Source organism: Vanessa tameamea, chromosome 31, assembly GCF_037043105.1.
Source record: "Vanessa tameamea isolate UH-Manoa-2023 chromosome 31, ilVanTame1 primary haplotype, whole genome shotgun sequence".
Lineage (NCBI taxonomy): Eukaryota > Metazoa > Arthropoda > Insecta > Lepidoptera > Nymphalidae > Vanessa > Vanessa tameamea.
In genome coordinates, this window is record NC_087339.1 from 486,480 (window position 1) to 504,589 (window position 18,110).

The 18,110-nt window shown below is 34.0% G+C and overlaps 1 protein-coding gene across 4 annotated transcripts in view; it reads left to right on the forward strand.

Moving 5' to 3' along the window:
- Positions 1-8,309: 8,309 nt before the first annotated feature.
- Positions 8,310-18,110, forward strand: part of LOC113402759 (catenin alpha) — a 53,754-nt gene continuing 43,953 nt past the window's right edge. For 3 of the 4 annotated variants that reach the window (XM_064220172.1, XM_064220169.1, XM_064220170.1), the window contains exons 1-8: positions 8,310-8,500; positions 12,956-13,129; positions 13,783-13,929; positions 14,431-14,597; positions 14,799-15,008; positions 16,376-16,499; positions 16,653-16,714; positions 17,181-17,299. In XM_064220172.1, the coding sequence (XP_064076242.1) occupies positions 12,961-13,129; positions 13,783-13,929; positions 14,431-14,597; positions 14,799-15,008; positions 16,376-16,499; positions 16,653-16,714; positions 17,181-17,299 (998 nt within the window). In that variant the 5' untranslated portion in view covers positions 8,310-8,500; positions 12,956-12,960. Of the gene's footprint in view, positions 8,501-8,597; positions 8,763-12,955; positions 13,130-13,782; positions 13,930-14,430; positions 14,598-14,798; positions 15,009-16,375; positions 16,500-16,652; positions 16,715-17,180; positions 17,300-18,110 lie in introns of those variants that run through there. The other variant, XM_064220171.1, reaches the window with a different exon arrangement.

Sequence of the window (18,110 nt, forward strand, 5' to 3'; positions counted from 1 at the left end):
CCTTCCTTCTTTGAGATCTCTTTTATTTTTTCGTGGAATGGATTTTTAGTTACTGGAGACGGTGTTGTAACTGTAAGAGAATATTACAAAGTAGGTTTTACCTATAATCTTCTGCTTAGGCAAATTTCCCATTTATTTTTCTTATGTTTTAATGTCTAAGGTGACCTAATGCTTTGAAAAATAGCTTAATTTGTGTTTATAATTCATCTTGTGCTCGGCGTGGAAGAAAAACAACTTGAGGAAACCTGCATGTGTCTAATATCAACGATATTCTGCCACATGTGTATTCCACTAACCCGCATTGGAGCAGCGTGGTGAAATATGCTCCAAACCTTCTCTTCAAGGGAGATGAGGCCTTAGCCCAGCAGTGGATAATTTACAGGCTGCTAATGACCTAGCTTAGTTCTCTTAGGCCATTCAAGTTTTATGCAAACACCAATGAGGTATGGGGTTTTAGTTTTGATGTCATTGGTGACGGAGTTGTTTAAATAGTGATTACGTCAGTACTAATTATATATTTAACTTATTTTTATATTGGTTTGTTTATAATCGGTTGTAAATAATATCTGACTTTTATGAATGTTCGATATATTATAATTTTTAATTTGATAATAACATTTGAGATTGTGAAACTTACGGTGATCTAAAATATCGTCGGTTATTCCCGGAAAGTAAGTTTCGAAATGAAAAGATGGTGGTGAGGATGTCTCGAAGGCTGTATTCGTCGTAACGAATATTTCCAACAAATTCTCTGTTTCTTTAGGAACAGTTATTACGTGTGATGTTTCTAAGTTTAAGGATGAAGTTCTTGGAGATTCAGATTTATCTAAAGTTTTAGTGATAGGACTATTTGTAATAGCTCCGATAGTCACATCAGTAATTGTAAAATTTTTAATTGACTCTGTATAATTTTCAACATTTGTAAAATTATTGACAACACGCGTCTCTGCTCTTGTCAGTACTGTATTTTCTGTATAATCTGTTGTTTCGTTAAGTTTAACAGTGGAAGTAATTGTAGTTGTTTCATTAGATCCCTGTCTTAGCAATGTTTGTCCATTATCATCCCAGTCTACATAATCGTAATCAAAGTAATTGTTTTTACGATAATTATTTAAATAATGTCTTAAATTATTTATTCTACGATTAAATACATCAATACTTATCGTACGTTTGTTATATATTGGTTTTAATTTGAATCCTGAAATTATTAACAAAATATTAAATTACTGGATTTCTGATTCAAATTTCAAGCAATCTTAAAAAGAGTTAAAGCAACTGTTTATTTAATAATAATCTCTTTCTCATCTAATTTCTGAACGACTTGAAAAACTACATCTTAGATCCTCGATCGAAGCTTGTACGCTAATGAGTTAACGCCATGAGTATCTTGGATCAAATCTAGAGGCTTTGATCGCTTTATCTGTCAGAGTCCCTTTTCTGTCCAATCGTTGTTTGATAGAGTAGAAATAGGCATCTCTGTTAGGTTAGGTAACGACGCTACTATTTCATGTGCAGCTTGCAAGCACCCTTGGATGATAGGTATTTGATTTATATTATTCCCGGGTGTATTCAACCTGAACTATCTTGACCTTGAATACTAAATAATTTTGCGCTAAAAGAGATATAATCTTAAAAAATACCTCGAAACGTCTGCGCGATGTGTGGCGCAAAACTGTACAACAGTAAATATATCGCAAAAAGTATCATCGAGTTAAATATTACGTGATTTATAATTCAATACGAAACTATTTACTTTGTAAGAAATATAAATATTACGAGCGATTATTTTTATTATATATCAAAACGAAATCCGTATAGTTAAATTTTATTGAATGTTAAGAATTTAAAAATACAATTTAGTTATAAATTAGATAGAAGTGATTTTTATTTACATTAATGATGATGACGAAAGAGACAGAGATTCATCAATAAAGTCGCTGGAAAAAGTATTTCGAATCATATTCTAGAAACATCTATGAGTCTAAGTAAGTGCGGATCAAGGAGAATAATTAAGAACCTTAGAAGCCTAGTAGAATGTAAAGCCAATGCTTTATACCCACCAGCAGTGCATTCTTTAAGAATTCATATTGTAACTCACTCGTGAAATGTTGACGTCCAACTAACAGTGATATGCTATTTTGATACATGTATTGATTTTATAATTATTATAGAAGATTTTACATATCATATTCTGACATTTTATGCTCGTTTTCCACGGTGTGTTTCAAGTTTCTTGTTACAGAATACCTCGACAGTGCCATGGGATGAATAAAGAACCCATGCTTGATACCCACCAGTGCCGAATGTCTCGTTCCTCACTCATTAATGTCTGACACCAATTTTAGACGCTCGGAGCCATTAATTATTATAATTATTATTACAGTCAATCTCGCATTTCCCACTCGCATTGCCCACTTGCTGAATGGAACACCTATAAAGGACACCTATAGCAGCCATTGTTGTTTTATTGATCTTTATTGTTATATCTTTGTTTAAACGAAGTAATATTTTATTTTTGTCTATTTTTGGTATAAACCATACATTCATTATATTTGAAAGGATAGTGAGCTAGTAATAACTGACAGATAAATAACATTTTCGATCCCAAGGTGGAAACACTGATTTTGATTTCCTAAAATATTAATGTCTTTGGAAAGAAATACCTCATTGATCCTCGTTACTTGATTACCCTACAAATCCTGATGCCTTGAGAACTCAAGGCTATTCTTTGGCGTAAATTTAATTAAATTAAGGACACTTATTAAACTAGGGCAATACCAGCAACATAAATTAAATGCTTTTCTTCCAAAAGTTATTGCTAGCTACACAGTACCCAACATAAATGCACAGCCTTGAGAACTGAAGGTATCAAAGTTTGTAAAATCAGAGTTTATTGGTCATGCCAATAAAGGTTATGAAATTTAAAAGCAACCAGGGATAATTGGCAGCGTTATACTACTTTCAAGAATCTCGTATTGTTCAATTGACATAATGAATACAGGATTTAAGATTGATAAAACAGGAATGTTCCATTTGCTCACAGTAATACTCACCAATACGCTATTTGGGCACTATAATATTACCCATTGTTGGCTAATCTCAAAATCAAATCTTTATTCAATATAGAAGCGTTACACTTGCTTAATTGTCAGAAATCTACCATCAGTTCTCATAATAAATACCTCGGACTTGAGAATCGGCGAAAGAAACTCAGCGGGTTTTTTTGGTCACTGTTCTTCAAATGTAAATGGTCAAAAATAACCGCATAGCCGATTTTCATAATTGTTTTGAATAATTAAGAGCAAAGTCGGTTGGACGAACCTAGTTTTAATATAATACTTGCTGAAAATGCGTGTGCTACCGTTATCGTTTCTTTTAACATTATTGGGTACGTTATTCTTATGAATTTTAAATTGTCGGCATCGGACAAAAATTTCAAATAACGACAGGTTTTGGGAAACGTAACATGTTGCTTTTAAATTGTGTGCCGAGTGGGATTAACCGAAGATGGGGTTATTTTATGTTTATCACTCGTGCGTTTAATTCTGTGTCCTGGAGCTAAAAGAACAAGTATTTCATACGGCATATTTACGATGATTTTTATTTTTATTTGGTTATTTCGACATTATCTACGAATATCTTGTCTCGCGAAGACATTCGTAGATAATGGAATCGTACCAATATCTATGAGTGTCAGTAGCTTCTACTCACTGAGTGGCCAATTAAACTATCGGTCTACATAATTCATAAATAAATCATAAGCTTATATCATAATTAAATAAAAAAACGTGGAAGACAATTATCTATTTGCGAACTGTACTTTTCGGATGACAGTTGACAGGTCAATGTCATTGAAATTCCTGTTCTTATTTGAATCGCCTTATGCTGAAAGGTAGACGATTATTACAGTATAAAGTGAAATGCTTAGGAATGAATGTCATATTGTAAGAAGTGTGCTGAGTGTGAATGAAGATAGTTGAAAGACAAGAGCAGATTTAAAATATGTGAGATGGACTGTAGAAGGGATGACATGAGCGAGAGCGGTATAGCCGACAGCTAGGGATAGTGGCGAGAGAGAAAGGAAGACAGCACATTGTAGTCCACAAATAAATAAAAGTTATGAAGAGTTGTCATTTTGACGTTCGATTGTTTAATTTAATATAATAACATTAATTTAATTTTGTAGATACAACAAAAGCATCTAAAGGCTCAAGTGTGGACCTTGCATTAGAAACCGTATTAGAATTTAATGACGCAGTTGATTCGGGTGTCTTAGACAAGATAAAAGGCATCGTAAACGATATCAGAAATACTTTTAAGGAAAATCCAGAAGACAACGTTCCAGATAAAAAGAAAAAGCCTTACAATTTTATTGATTTTCTTAAAGACGCTATTATAGCGACTAATTCTTATAAAGATGACGAATTAGTTGAATTACTCGACATAATTCATAGCGAAATAAATGAAATGGATTTAAAAGATGTTGATTACATTAGAGATTATTTAAAAAATAATATTGCTAACATGAAACGTGACTCCAGAAAAGCTCGAAACAATCTAGACAATATATTAAGTAATTTAAGAAATACTAACGGCAATAGAAACGACAATTTCTATCTTAATTTCATCAATTCATTATACAAGAGAAATTCGGAACAGAAGTTTCTTAACATTCTAAATAGGTTGAATGTATTTCGTCGCAGGTCGGAAACGGACAATGAATTGAGAAAGTTTATTAAAACAGCACTTCGCGATTTGGTTTCGGAGTTAAATATAACAGATGATAAAAGAAGGATATTAGAAATGTTGTTTGACGAATATAATCGCAATGCAATGAATAATAGAGCATTGAGTGAAGTCGATGATTTCGACGTACATACAAAGCAACCACTTTTTAAACTGAAACTGAAAGAAAAAAATGTTCACAATAAAAGACAACATACCAATTCTGATATCAAATACCTGAATGAAAAACCAAGACATACAAAAGACGATAGAGTTAAACTTACCCACGTGACATTGTATCCAGAGAATTTAGAAATTATAAAAAAAAGAAAATTAATCCCAGATACAAATAATAAAATACAAAATGAATCTCATGGAGATATTCGAACGGATAAAAATGAAATTGACACGCAAGAGCGTATCACGTCATCAGGTGACGTTAATTCAAGTAGTGAAAACGAAAGTGACGCAAAAGTTCGTAGCAATGAAATTATTGATGGCGTTAAAAGTGATAATAGATACAAGCTGGCAACACAACGGAATAAATCTGCAAGATTTAGGTAAATTCATCAAAATCAAATTACTAATATTTTGAATGAAAAAAGCTTTATAAAGTCTATATTTGTAAATATTCCATTTCGGAACAAATTACTTTTGTTAAGGGTTGTACAGTGGATTTTTTCAGGTGAAAACTTCTTTAGCCTCGTTGGGCACCTTTTGGCAGGGCAAAATCTTATAGGTTCTCGTCAGCGACATGCTCTTGACTGGCGCATAGCTGTGTGCTGTGCGATTTAGAAGCTTTTTGGATGGGACGTGTTGAATAGCAGTATATTTGTAGTTGTAGTGTACATCTGACGTATTATGCAACATTAGTGCAGCATAGTCTTGTTTTCGTTTGATTATTATTTGAATTTTTATTTAAACATAATGAAATTTCATATTTTAATACTAAACGTTCTAAGTTTTCACTTCTATCGGCAGTTCCTATAACTACCAATATATTTTTGTTATTAAAAATGTCAACGTCGTAGATATTTGCGGTGTAAGAAATATAAAGCATTCCTTACATTGTCAAGGCGCCACCAACCTGGAGAAGTAAGATGTTATATTCCTTGTGTCTGTAGTTATACTGAGTCACTCACACTTCCAACTTTTGAAGATTAAACACAAGCCCTATTACCTCAAACATTTGTTTATATAATACTAGTTAAAATGTGTTTATTTACGACATCACATTAGAAAACCATAAAATTATATGTGTACCATATTACGCGTGTATTATAGCGACTTTGTTTTATACTATGTAGTGAAGTAACAACATATAAATCAATTATAATCATTTTACAGATCTAAAGCCAAGACAATTGGAAAAATTAAAGACGAAATTTCCAAAACAGATTACGACAGTACTGCAGAAAAGTCCTCACAATCAGCCAGTGGCTCTTTCGAACAATTCGGTAACTTACGTAAGCATAAATACGACAAGCAGACAAATAAGAATCAAAAAAATGTACACAAAAGCAATGTGAAAACACGCAAAAACAATTCAACGTCTTACAAAATATTTGAAACAGATAAAATAAGACGCGCCAATTATCCAGAAACTTCTAGAAATGAAATTAAAAAAACAACATTGACAGAGTCCGTAACAAATGTGCAATTAAAAAAAAACTTTGATAACAATTCGAAAAATGTATCTAAAATTTATAATTCAAGGAGAAATATGTTTTTAACTAACAACACATCAGTTACTACCGAGCTTATTCATAACACAAGTGTTACTAGTATAAATATTACCGAAAAGTTTTTATTAACTACCCAAATAACTAAACCTACTGAAGTAATTGAAAATACGAAAAAGGTAACCGAAACAACGATTACACAGCTAACAACGGAATTTGCGAATGTGACATTATTTGATGTTAATAATTTTATTAAAAATTCTGAAGTACAAAATATAGAGAACGCTGAAAAGAAGAAACTTATAGAAAAGAAAATGAAAGAAGATTTAGATAGTTTGTTTTCTACGACAACTACTTCAACTACAACCGAGGCTTATGCGGATATTTTTAAAGGTATGGAAGACGAATTCGATTTAAGTTAAATATGATACTAAAAAGGTTATCACAGACAAAATCGTTTCATTTTAAAAATTCAAATGTATTGTGTTAATTAATCCGGATTCCAATATTAAAATTAAATACCTAAAAATTACTTGGTATTAAATTAAAAACATTCCTAAAATTTTAGTACTGTTATTTAATATATACTTATATGTAATAAAACAAATAGGCATCGCATAAATATATATCTACTACGCACTGGATAGGGCGATCAACAACAATAAGTCGGTGACTTTGCTTGATTAGGTGTTACCGGTAAAAAAAAAATCTTCACGATAATGCTTTTGGAAGCAATTTATTGGGATTATATTTTTTACATAAATGAGTAATTTTATTTATTTAATACCCGTGTCGCCTTGAAATGTTATGCAAAATTTCAAAAATGAGGCGTCATTTTATACAGTGTTATCTTCGAAATTATTATATATATTTCGGCAAAAACGGCCAATAGAGCACAAGTGTGTACACAACACAAACAAACACAAGTGCTTTATTCACTTACATAGTCCGCTGAGACGGCATTTGAAGTTATTCACATGACGAGAGAGCCAGCTAGATCCAGGACCTCGTAATATAACGGATACTTTATTATTAGCTAGACGAAACAAACGAGAAAGTTCTGGCGACAAGTGATTTTGCTGAAAAAAGTATCTTCCAGCTAAATAAAAAGCACGATAGATGTAAAATACATTTGTTGCCAGTTTATTGACCAATTATTGTACCGTGAATATTTAATATTAATTTAAGGTAGCCGAAGTAACTAAACCAGGGTAATTAAGATTCATTATCATCATCATTATCATAAAATTCATTTTATACTTTGACTTGGAATTGACGTCGAGCTCTAAACAATCTGTGGTAGTCTTGAAAAAAATGCATTTTGAATGATGACAAATTTGGTATCGGAACTTTCGAAGTCAAATGAATGTGGATATAAGGTAAGCGGAAGAACTGCTTGAAGTACATTTATAACATAAATATGAATAAAATAATGTTAATAAAATTTTAGATTAAGTTCCTGTTAGACTAAACCAAAATAATATTAAGATATATTAAAGGCACAGACAGTGCACTGACAGACAGGTATATCAGGCATATGATGATTTGATCGATAAAAAAGATTAATTTTAAAGCACTGATAATGTTATGTTATTATAATATTAATATATTTTTTTGGATAGCTGTCAAAATGTTGCAGTAAATTTGCACGTTTAATTACGGCGCAAACTAAGCCAATGGATTCAAATTAACAATGTACACTGTAAAGTTTAAAGTGAACAAGAAACAGAGCGGCGTAGTGGAGCGCATATCGAGACCAGAATGAACAAATAGAGAAGTCATATTTTGAATATATTTATCACGAAACATATCAACCATTTTAATCAAAATTTTGACATAGTTTCTCCTTTCTAATAAAGTTTAGTATTTGGCAACACTCAACATTGGCAAGTTGGAAAACTGGCAACCCAGTACTCTCTCAGTGATATTGTTTTTGACACGCCTTCGTGTTTGTTCATCAGTTATTACTTATTTTATCGTGTATTTAATGTTATTTTAATGTTAAGTGTGTGAATTTAAGTGTATATCGTAATAATTAGTTAAGTGCATACCTAAATTAAGCTTAAAACCATCATATTATCTCCAAATAACAGGTAAATGATTAAACAATAAATGTCAATACTTTACACGATCAAATAAAAAAGACCTCTTAATTATAAAGTTCTTTAAATATTTCGCGATTTATAATTGAAATGCATAATGGTATTATTTGAATTTATAACTTATCTATCTTGTTAGTATAAGAATCGATTGTGTTATCCTTTAATACTTAAGTTAGTGCATTTTTAATCCGATCGAACTTATATCGCGGACTTGAATGAGTCATTTTCAAGTACTTTCACGACTTAATAAAAGGTAGGATAGGTTGCATATCTGAGACCTAATTTCTATATCGACAATACTAATCGACATATTTATACAGGAAGTGATACTATAACTACTTGGATTTATCTACATTACTTGCTTGAAGCTAGAAGTACGATTGTTAGTAAAGTGTTTTCGGAAACGTCCCTTCATTTTTGGGAATTAAGCTAGTGAGACTAGTTATTAAAAAAAAAATCTGAATCAAAAGTTCAATCTTATTTGAGGATGTATTGGAATTACAAACAATGTATATTCACTAGCAGAAAGGCTGTATAAAATTTGATCCAGGGCCATTAAATAAAAAAAAAAGAATATATGATATTTAATTAAGTTTGAATTCAGCCATTAAAATGTCTGGTTCTTAATATGAAAAGAGATAAGTTTAATGTCTTGTGGTTTTTCTTAATTATTTATATCTATACTAATATTATAAATGTGAAAGTAACTCTGTCTGTTATGTTCACGCTTGAACTGCTGAATCAATTTAGGACATAAGCAACTTACTTTATACATCCCTTGTGGCTTTGTAAGCTATAGATAATGTTTGATAAACTTTATACTGGTAAAATTGCAAGTTCAGCTAGTGGTTCATAAATTAATAGTACATATTAAGTTACTGAAACAACCTCTCGTAACACAGACACCTTTGAGCACTATAATATCTGACACAGGGGACCGTTCTTCATTAAAAGTAGATACCTAGATCAACTTCTGTTAGGAGTACTTTTGTAGCAACAAATATATATTTTGAATATGTTTAATGGGAGTATAGTCTAAGTTATATATTCTAATGCTCCATTATTTCGTTTTTAACAAATATATGTTGCATCCAACTAGTTAAAGAAACCTTTTAATTACTATTCATCAGATGCCAGAATGACCAGATTCAGCCAACACCTCTTCTGTAGAAAATAAAATTTTATATACTAGAACATAAAAATATATATATTGGTTAGGTGAGAACATATTCACTTGTTTAAATAATTATAAAATTGTCCTTCGGCATATTTTCAGTGGAGCTATTTCTATTTTCAAATTAACATATTCTTTAAATGGAAGATGCATTGGTTGAATGTTATACAGGTCCCTAATTGTAACACCTCTCAGTAAAAATGGCTAGATTTATTAAGTCAGTTAGTCATATTCATGTATTTTAATCAATAACAAATGAATGCATAAAGAAATTTTCTCCAAAACTTGGCTGCATACATAAACTGAAAAAGTTAAAAGTCACATCCCTCCATCTGTACTGATCTCTTTTAAACTATACAATAGATCTTAATGCAAATTTTATGAATAAACAAAGTGATTCAAGAAGAATTTGATATGTACGATACATGCATATTATAGTACAGAAAAGCTGAGAATTTTCTTATTTTGTTTTATAAATCTTAAAGATGAATATAGAACTGAATTGTACCTGTGTGAAACGACCCAGCTCCCTGACTAGCTCTCGGGGTAGCTAGTCAGTATATTTATTTATTTGGGAAAAAAACAATTATAATTACACTTAATAGTAAAAAAAACAAATATAAGAAAAACATAAATCAATCAAGTTTCCACTTAAAACTAATACAAACAAATGACAAATCAAATCAAATCAAATCAAAAATCTTTATTCAATATAGAAGTGTTTACACTTGCTTATTGATTGTCAAAAATTCAACTTACATTAAAAATAAAAACAAAAACAGAAAGTATAAAAAGCAAGTGAAACAGTTACAGTTTAGTAATATGACGTAAACTAAATTTAAATTCACTAATTTTTGAGTTAAATATATCTAATTCTTTACAATGTATGTTATAATTTGTACACGCACATAACAAGAACATATTCTTTGAATAGTCACACAAAGGGGTACAAAAAATAAAGTTTGGTTTCTCACATTAAGGCAGGGCCATTTAAAAAGTACATTATTAAGAAGACTCTTAGAATGAACAATGTTATGGACAATTTTATATAAAAAAATTTGGTCTCTTATATTTCTACGCACGTTTAACGGGATGATACCGGAGATATCACTATTTTCAGTATTATCGGAAAAGCTACCTCTAAATCGCAAATGTTTCAAAAATTTTGACTGAATTTCTTCTATTTTATTTATGTACGTTTTATAATAAGGGTTCCAAACTGTAGAGCAATAATCCAAGATAGACCTAACAAAACCATTAAAAAGTAGAATAAAGGTAAAACTATTTTTAAATTCCTTAGTCGTCAACCTTAGAATAAATCCAAGCATTTGATGCGCTTTAGCTGTTATATAATTAATATGATGAGTAAAAGTTAGCTTATGGTCTAAGTAAACACCCAAATCTCTAATCTCAGAAACTCTGACCAGACCGGTATTCTGCAATTTATAGTCATATAATATTGGTCTCAGTCTCCTTGTGAATGTTAGAATGTTAATTTTTTTTATATTTAAGCGTAAAAGGTTTTTATCACAGTAATTATCTAAGTTATTGAGATCAGTTTGAAGTAATAAACAATCTTGAGGCGACTTAATTATTTTGAAAATGTTCATGTCAGCCGCATAAAGTAATATGTTACAATTATGAATATATCGAATAATGTCATTGATAAAAATATTAAATAATAATGGCCCGAGATGAGATCCTTGAGGAACACCAGAGGTAACAGGCACAAACGATGAACAAAAACCTTTGATAGAAACAGCTTGACTACGATCCCTCAAATAAGATTCGAGCCAACGAAGCAAGTCACCGTGAATACCAACGGCAGCAAGTTTTATGACCAACAGAGAATGAGAGATCTTATCAAAGGCTTTCGAATAGTCAGTGTATACAACATCCACCTGACCACCATTGTCCATCACTGTAGCAAGTTGATGAGTAAACTCATAAAGATTCGTTTCAGTAGATCTACCATTGATGAATCTGTGTTGCTGGTCGATGATAAGCAGCTTTAGAACGATATATAACTGATCATATATAATTTTTTCAAATAATTTAGCTATAGTATTTAGTTTAGATATATGTCGATAATTTTGAATGTAATGCTTATCACCGGTCTTATAAATTGGTACAACAAATGATTGTTTCCATGCTTTGGGTATTTTACCTGTACGAAAAGATAATTAAAATAAGATGAATAAAGATAAATCCAAATTACTCCAGCAAGATTTAAGAAAAATGGGAGGAATACCATCTGGGCCACTTCCTTTACCAATATCTAAACCCTTTAAATATTTCCTAATGGTTTCAATAGAGAGATCAATCGAACCAATAGAGGATTCAAGAGAGCCATAATAGGTACCCACTGGAAATGAACTGTCTATACAGGTGGATTTTAAATCTGGTTCAAAAGATCTCTGATTGTAAACAAAAGTTTTCTTAATTAAAGTGTACATATTAAATGTCGGCACATAGTATTTACCTTAGTTCCAAGTAACTATGGCAAGTAATTTATCAAAACAATGGTTACATGTTTTTGTCACAATTTATATGAACCTTGTGGCTGTAGTTACACTAGCTCACTCGCCCTTCAGACTAGAACACAATCAACACATCTTTCAGTGGACTGGGCGCTTTAATTATTAATTTTACATACATTAACTGCCTGTAAATTTCCCACTGGGCTAAGGCCTCCTCTCCCTTTGAGGAGAAGATTTGGAGCATATTCCACCACGCTGCTCCAATGTGGGTTGGTAGAAAACACATGTGGCAGAATGTCACATGCAGGTTTCCCCAAAATGTTTTCTTTTACCGCCGAGCACGAGATGAATTATAAACACAAATTAAGCACATGAAGATTCAGTGGTGCTTGCCTGGGTTTGAACCCGCAATCATCGGTTAAGATACACGCGTTCTAACCGCTGGGCCATCTCAGTTTTTTTAATTAAAATTAATTATTTATTTATAGTGTCTTTTAATCATCACTAACCCGTCTGGTTACAAAATCGAATGGAATTGAAGTAGGTTAATAATTCTAATGTCTTATTAAATTATACATACCGAACTATTTATGGGCGACAGCCCTTATATAATTATATTGTGTAATTCCTTCGATGACAAAAATCGAAAACGATTTGAGTAGAAGGGTTATATTTTATCGAGGTTATTTCCACTTCTATCCTCTTTCGGCTTCCTCGATTCCACAACAAGGAGCAGATATTTTTAGTTTTAACAATCATTTCTTAATTCATAATTGAAATTATTTGTTGTAGCTACGATGGCAACTATGACGGATCCCTACGGTACGACCGGGCAGCTCACCCTGAAATGGGACCCCAAGAACTTGGAAATCAGGACGATGTCAGTGGAAAGGACTTTGGAACCTCTGGTGTTGCAAGTGACCACCCTCGTGAATAGTAAGGATAAGGCGGCCAAGAAAAAGAGACGTGAGTTTCATATTGACTACTATAATACTATTACTTTCCAAGATTATTGTCATCCACGTGCAGCGATACCTTCTAACCGTTCATGATCTCCTGGTACATGAGACACTCGCTCCATAACCAAGATTGATTTCTTCCACGTTCGGTGAGATCTTCTCACTATTCATGTTCTCCTGGTACATGAGACGCTCCCACCAAGATTGGTATCATGCAAGTTTGGTGTGACCGTATTATCGTACCTCGAAGTTGCCCGAAGCCCTGAAGGACTTAACTACTTAACTAACTTTCGGTTGTGCGCAGCAACTGATCAGACAGTTACTTCGCTATAGTATTAGAGACACCGCACTCGATCATCTGAGCAGTGAATTCAGAGGCTTAATTTTAATAGAAGAAGATTTTTCCGGGTTCCGGTTATATCGGGGTCTCACAAGGATCTATTCTTGGTCCATTTCTGTTCCTCATTTCTATAAAAGATTGTATTATTTGCTGGTGGCATTTCTTATATTCTTAAAAATATATGACAATGTAATGAAAAGTATCAACAACTTACTGTTGAGTTGTAAACATTTTAAATTACTCTAAATGGAACAGATTTCCTATAAGAAATGTTTGTTTCAAATCATTCATCGCAATATTTTTATTTATATTAATTAAAGCTGGCAAATCGAAACGTGCAAGTGCTCTGGTCGCAACCGTGGAACGAGCTACAGAGATATTCATAGAACGCGGTCAGACGATCGCTTATGAAAACCCCGAGATCACACAGGAGATGCTCGCCGCTGTGGAGGAAGTGCGGAAAGCTGGTGAGTCGTATTTATAGTACTAGCATTTACAACAGGATCCCAGACATCGTATATAGAACCGAACGGGGTGGTCGGTTCTATGTTGTCAAATTAAAAAAAAAATATATGTTAAAGAACTCTTGTGTGCGAAAGGTTAGTAAACAATTAGTGAGACAATGGTTGATAATCTTGGGAATAAATCAATCGCCTCCTGGCTATTGATTTGTCATATTGTGTCTTTCGTCAGTTCTTCTCAGGCGGGAGTATTTTCTTTTCGTAACCGGTTGCAGTGTTTAATTTGACAATCAATACATAATATTTAATAAAGAAATTTGATTTAACATTCGGTATGACATGCTCTTAAATGTTCTCAGTGTTCCAATATAAATCAATCGTGATGAACGGTTGAACAGTATAGAAGTTGATATAAATATACTGGCTCACTCACCGATATAACGTTTCAAATGGAGCGTAAAGCTCTGCATGTAATATTGGACAGTCGGTAACAAGTCGCCTGTGCAGGCGCGGCGATGAGCCTGGCAGCGCGTGAGTTCTCGGAGGAGCCTTGCGCGTCGTCCGTGCGCTCGGGCATGGTGCGCGCCGCGCGCAGCCTGCTGTCCGCCGTCACCCGCCTGCTCATCCTGGCTGACATGGTGGACGTACACCTGCTGCTGTCCAACCTGCGCACCGTGAGTACTTCACGACACACGTGGAAATATTATCTAGTGTAGAAAGTGTTATCTGATCGGCGGAAGGTTTGCTCTTTATTTTATATAAACCTTCGGCGTAAATATAATTACAAATTGAAAAAAATGCCACTTGTCAGCTCAGAAACGCATCAGCTATTAGTAGTAGTAAAGTTAATCAAGCGTTATAATATTAACTTACAGGTGGAAAATGATCTAGACAAGCTAAAGTCCGCGTCGTCTCAATCCGAGCTCCTGGAGTCGGCTCGTCAGTTCGGCAGATCAGCGAACGAGCTGGCCGCTCAAGCTGCGAGACGCCAGAAGGAGCTGAAGGAGCCGAGGATGAAGGACGAGCTGGCTGCAGCGAGGGCCGTGCTGAAGAAGCATTCGACCATGTTGCTGACCGCTTCGAAGGTATGATTCTAACAAATAATCACGAGTTTTCGAATGGTTTTCTAAAATTTTGATCGGTGATTTTTACTTTAGCCTAATAATAAGTAATGTATCTAGCGATTTAAAGTCGCTGGTTTAATCTAGACCCTTAATGTCTTCCACCACTTGCCGCCCATTGACCTAGTGCCTAGATATAATGCCACAGTTCCCGTAATTCTGGGTTCAAACCCCAGGCCGAGTCGATAAATAGTTCTTGGGGTTTTTTTTTGTCGAAAAAATCTGAGTAACAGCTAGAGGCCTGGAAGTTGGAAGTGTACGTTCCCGTGTCTCGGAAAGCACGTAAAGCCGTTGGTCCCGAGCCCGAACTGTTTCCGGTCGTGTCGAATTTGCCGTCCCATCGGATTATGAGGGTGAGGGAATAGAGACTGCATCTGTGTTTGCGCACACGGCTGTGCACTGTAATATGTCCTGCGTAGTTGGCTGGTCTCCCTTGAAATTGACCGCTATGACTGTCAGTCAGGTCGACAAAATTATCAAATGTTATTGATTTTCCTGCTCGGTAAAATATTCAATACAAACTAATTAATCTTGTAAAATGACCATTGAAAAGTGTTCGTAAGGGGCTCCTTGGAATATAATATGATGTGAGTTGGTTTCCTAATCGGTGTAACATACGGACAAACGGCTTAACAACGGACAGAACTAACACGTAAACATTTCAATGGAAACCGTAAAAAAAACAGCCGGCAAATAAATAAATAAAAATCCATTATTGCTTTGCCTTTTTATATTACTCGCACATTACCTAGTTTCATGCTGACGGTACTTTGTCAGACGGCATATGTTACTTACTTTAAAAAGTAATAGACAAAAAAAATAATATAAAATTAACGTATCGTAATGTTCGTATGTGTCAAAAATAGAACCTGACCAAATATTGATCCTTGTGGGACGCCTATTTTTAGTTCAGACCCGGAAGACTAAGTGGAAATTTTAGTAATCAGCAATACTATCGTTTCACATTGTAGTTATTTAATAAGGAAAGTTTTACTTAGTGGGAGGGCATTGTGCAAGCCCTCGGGTAGGTACCTCGCACTCATCATACATTGTAATCAGGTCTGGTATTATATAAAAAGGTTTTTAATTAATCATTTTGATTCTATTCTTAAATATTTACTAACAGTAACTCACGAGAATGTCTTGTTCACGAGACAGTCTCGTGAACAAGACATTCGTAGATAATGTCGAAATATCGAGCTCCACCAAATAAAAATAAAAAACATGGTAAATATCCCGTTTTAAATACTGTTAGTAATAAAAATAACCATGTTAATTTAAAATCTTATATTAAATACTTACGTTGGTTACTTATTCTATCCGTTGCGTAGGTGTACGTACGGCACCCCGAGCTGGCGGCGGCGAAGGCCAACCGCGACTTCGTGCTGCGCGCCGTGTGCTCCGCCGTCGACACCATCGCCGCCGTCGCGCGCGGCCGCGCCCTGCCCGCCGCCGGTACCGACGCATCCCCCCCCCACACTCACACGCACGTGCTACGGCCGTGTGCTCTGTCACTGACGCCCCCATTACATACACGATGCTACGACCTGTGGGGCCGGAGCCCTAAAATAGAAACGAGACATACATACAGTCCATTTATATTTTCAGGTTCAAATCGGTTGCCCGTCGAAGGTCCGGGCGAGCTGGCACAGGCTCTTGATGATTTTGATGTGAGTTTAGTTTATAATTTCTGATTGTAATAACACAAAATTGACTCGCCACTGGGCACAGTATGTAACCAAGATTTTTATATATATCATTTGAGAAAAATGGGAAGATGCCGTTGAATAAAATTCGTGGAATACACAGTGTACGCAGCACCCGTTTATATTAGTATAATGGTGCGTTGTGTCGTATTTAACATCATTCTGACGTCACCAACTTCTTTAGAGGTTATAGAATAGTCTTATAAACGATGTGGTGTGGGCTGTGACAAAACTTATCATTTCATAAAAATATAAATAAAGAAAAAAAAAACAAGGTTTGATTATCCTTACTCCTCCTTCCATTGGAATAGACTTTAGACTATGAGGTTTACCCCCATAACAAACTTTCCATAATAAAACACAAAGTATACCATTGTATATAAATATATGTATATGAATTGAAAATAAACAAGTCCTGTTGTGTTTTCAGGAGCGTATGGTGATGGAACCGCTGGCGTACTCCGAGCTGCGCACCAGACCCTCACTGGAGGAACGCCTCGAGTCCATCATATCTGGAGCCGCGCTCATGGCGGACAGCTCATGTACCAGGTGAGAATTGCTTTGGTAACGCCTGATATTATCAAACCAAACGGTTACTTTGTTTTGGAATACGAATTTAACTAGATCTTTATTTACAAATTTAAGTTAAATACGAGATTAATTTCAAACCGACAAACAAATGTCAGTGTTGATACAATAGGCTATTTTGACAATGCGAAAAATAAAGTGTCAATTATTGTAATCAGTATATATTATGAGTTTAAAAATAGTTAAAGTTCAAAATAATACTAAATTTATTCGAAAATCCATAAATAAAAATGAATTTTTTTAAACGTTTGTCACGTGACACAAAACGGTCCTGATTGGTCGGGCTTATGATGACGTCACTTGCTTATTAACCTCGTTTGTCTACTGCATGTGGATTATATGTGCCACAGATTACAATACAGGAAAGTGACGTCACCGACCCCATTGCAGCGCCATATTGTCAAAGTAGAGTTTTCGCGCGCTATTTAAATATGGAGTTTTTTATTTGATATTTTTCGGCAAATATGTACTAGAATTAAAAAAAAAAAACTACTTTTAGTGGGTTCCTTAACCTCTACTAAATAATATAAAATGGATTTTAAAAACTAGTCAAATAGCCTATTGTTAACAGTAGGAACATTTTAATTAATTTTTTGAGCACGAATAAATGTACTAATATTATAAAGGCGGAAGTAACTCTGTTTATCGGTCTGTCGCTCTTTCACGCCTAAAGCGCTGAACCGAATTTGGTGAAATTTTGTTTGAGGCAGGCGAGCATTCTATTCATTGGAGCAGCGTGGTGGAATATGCTTCAAACCTCCTCAAAGAAAGA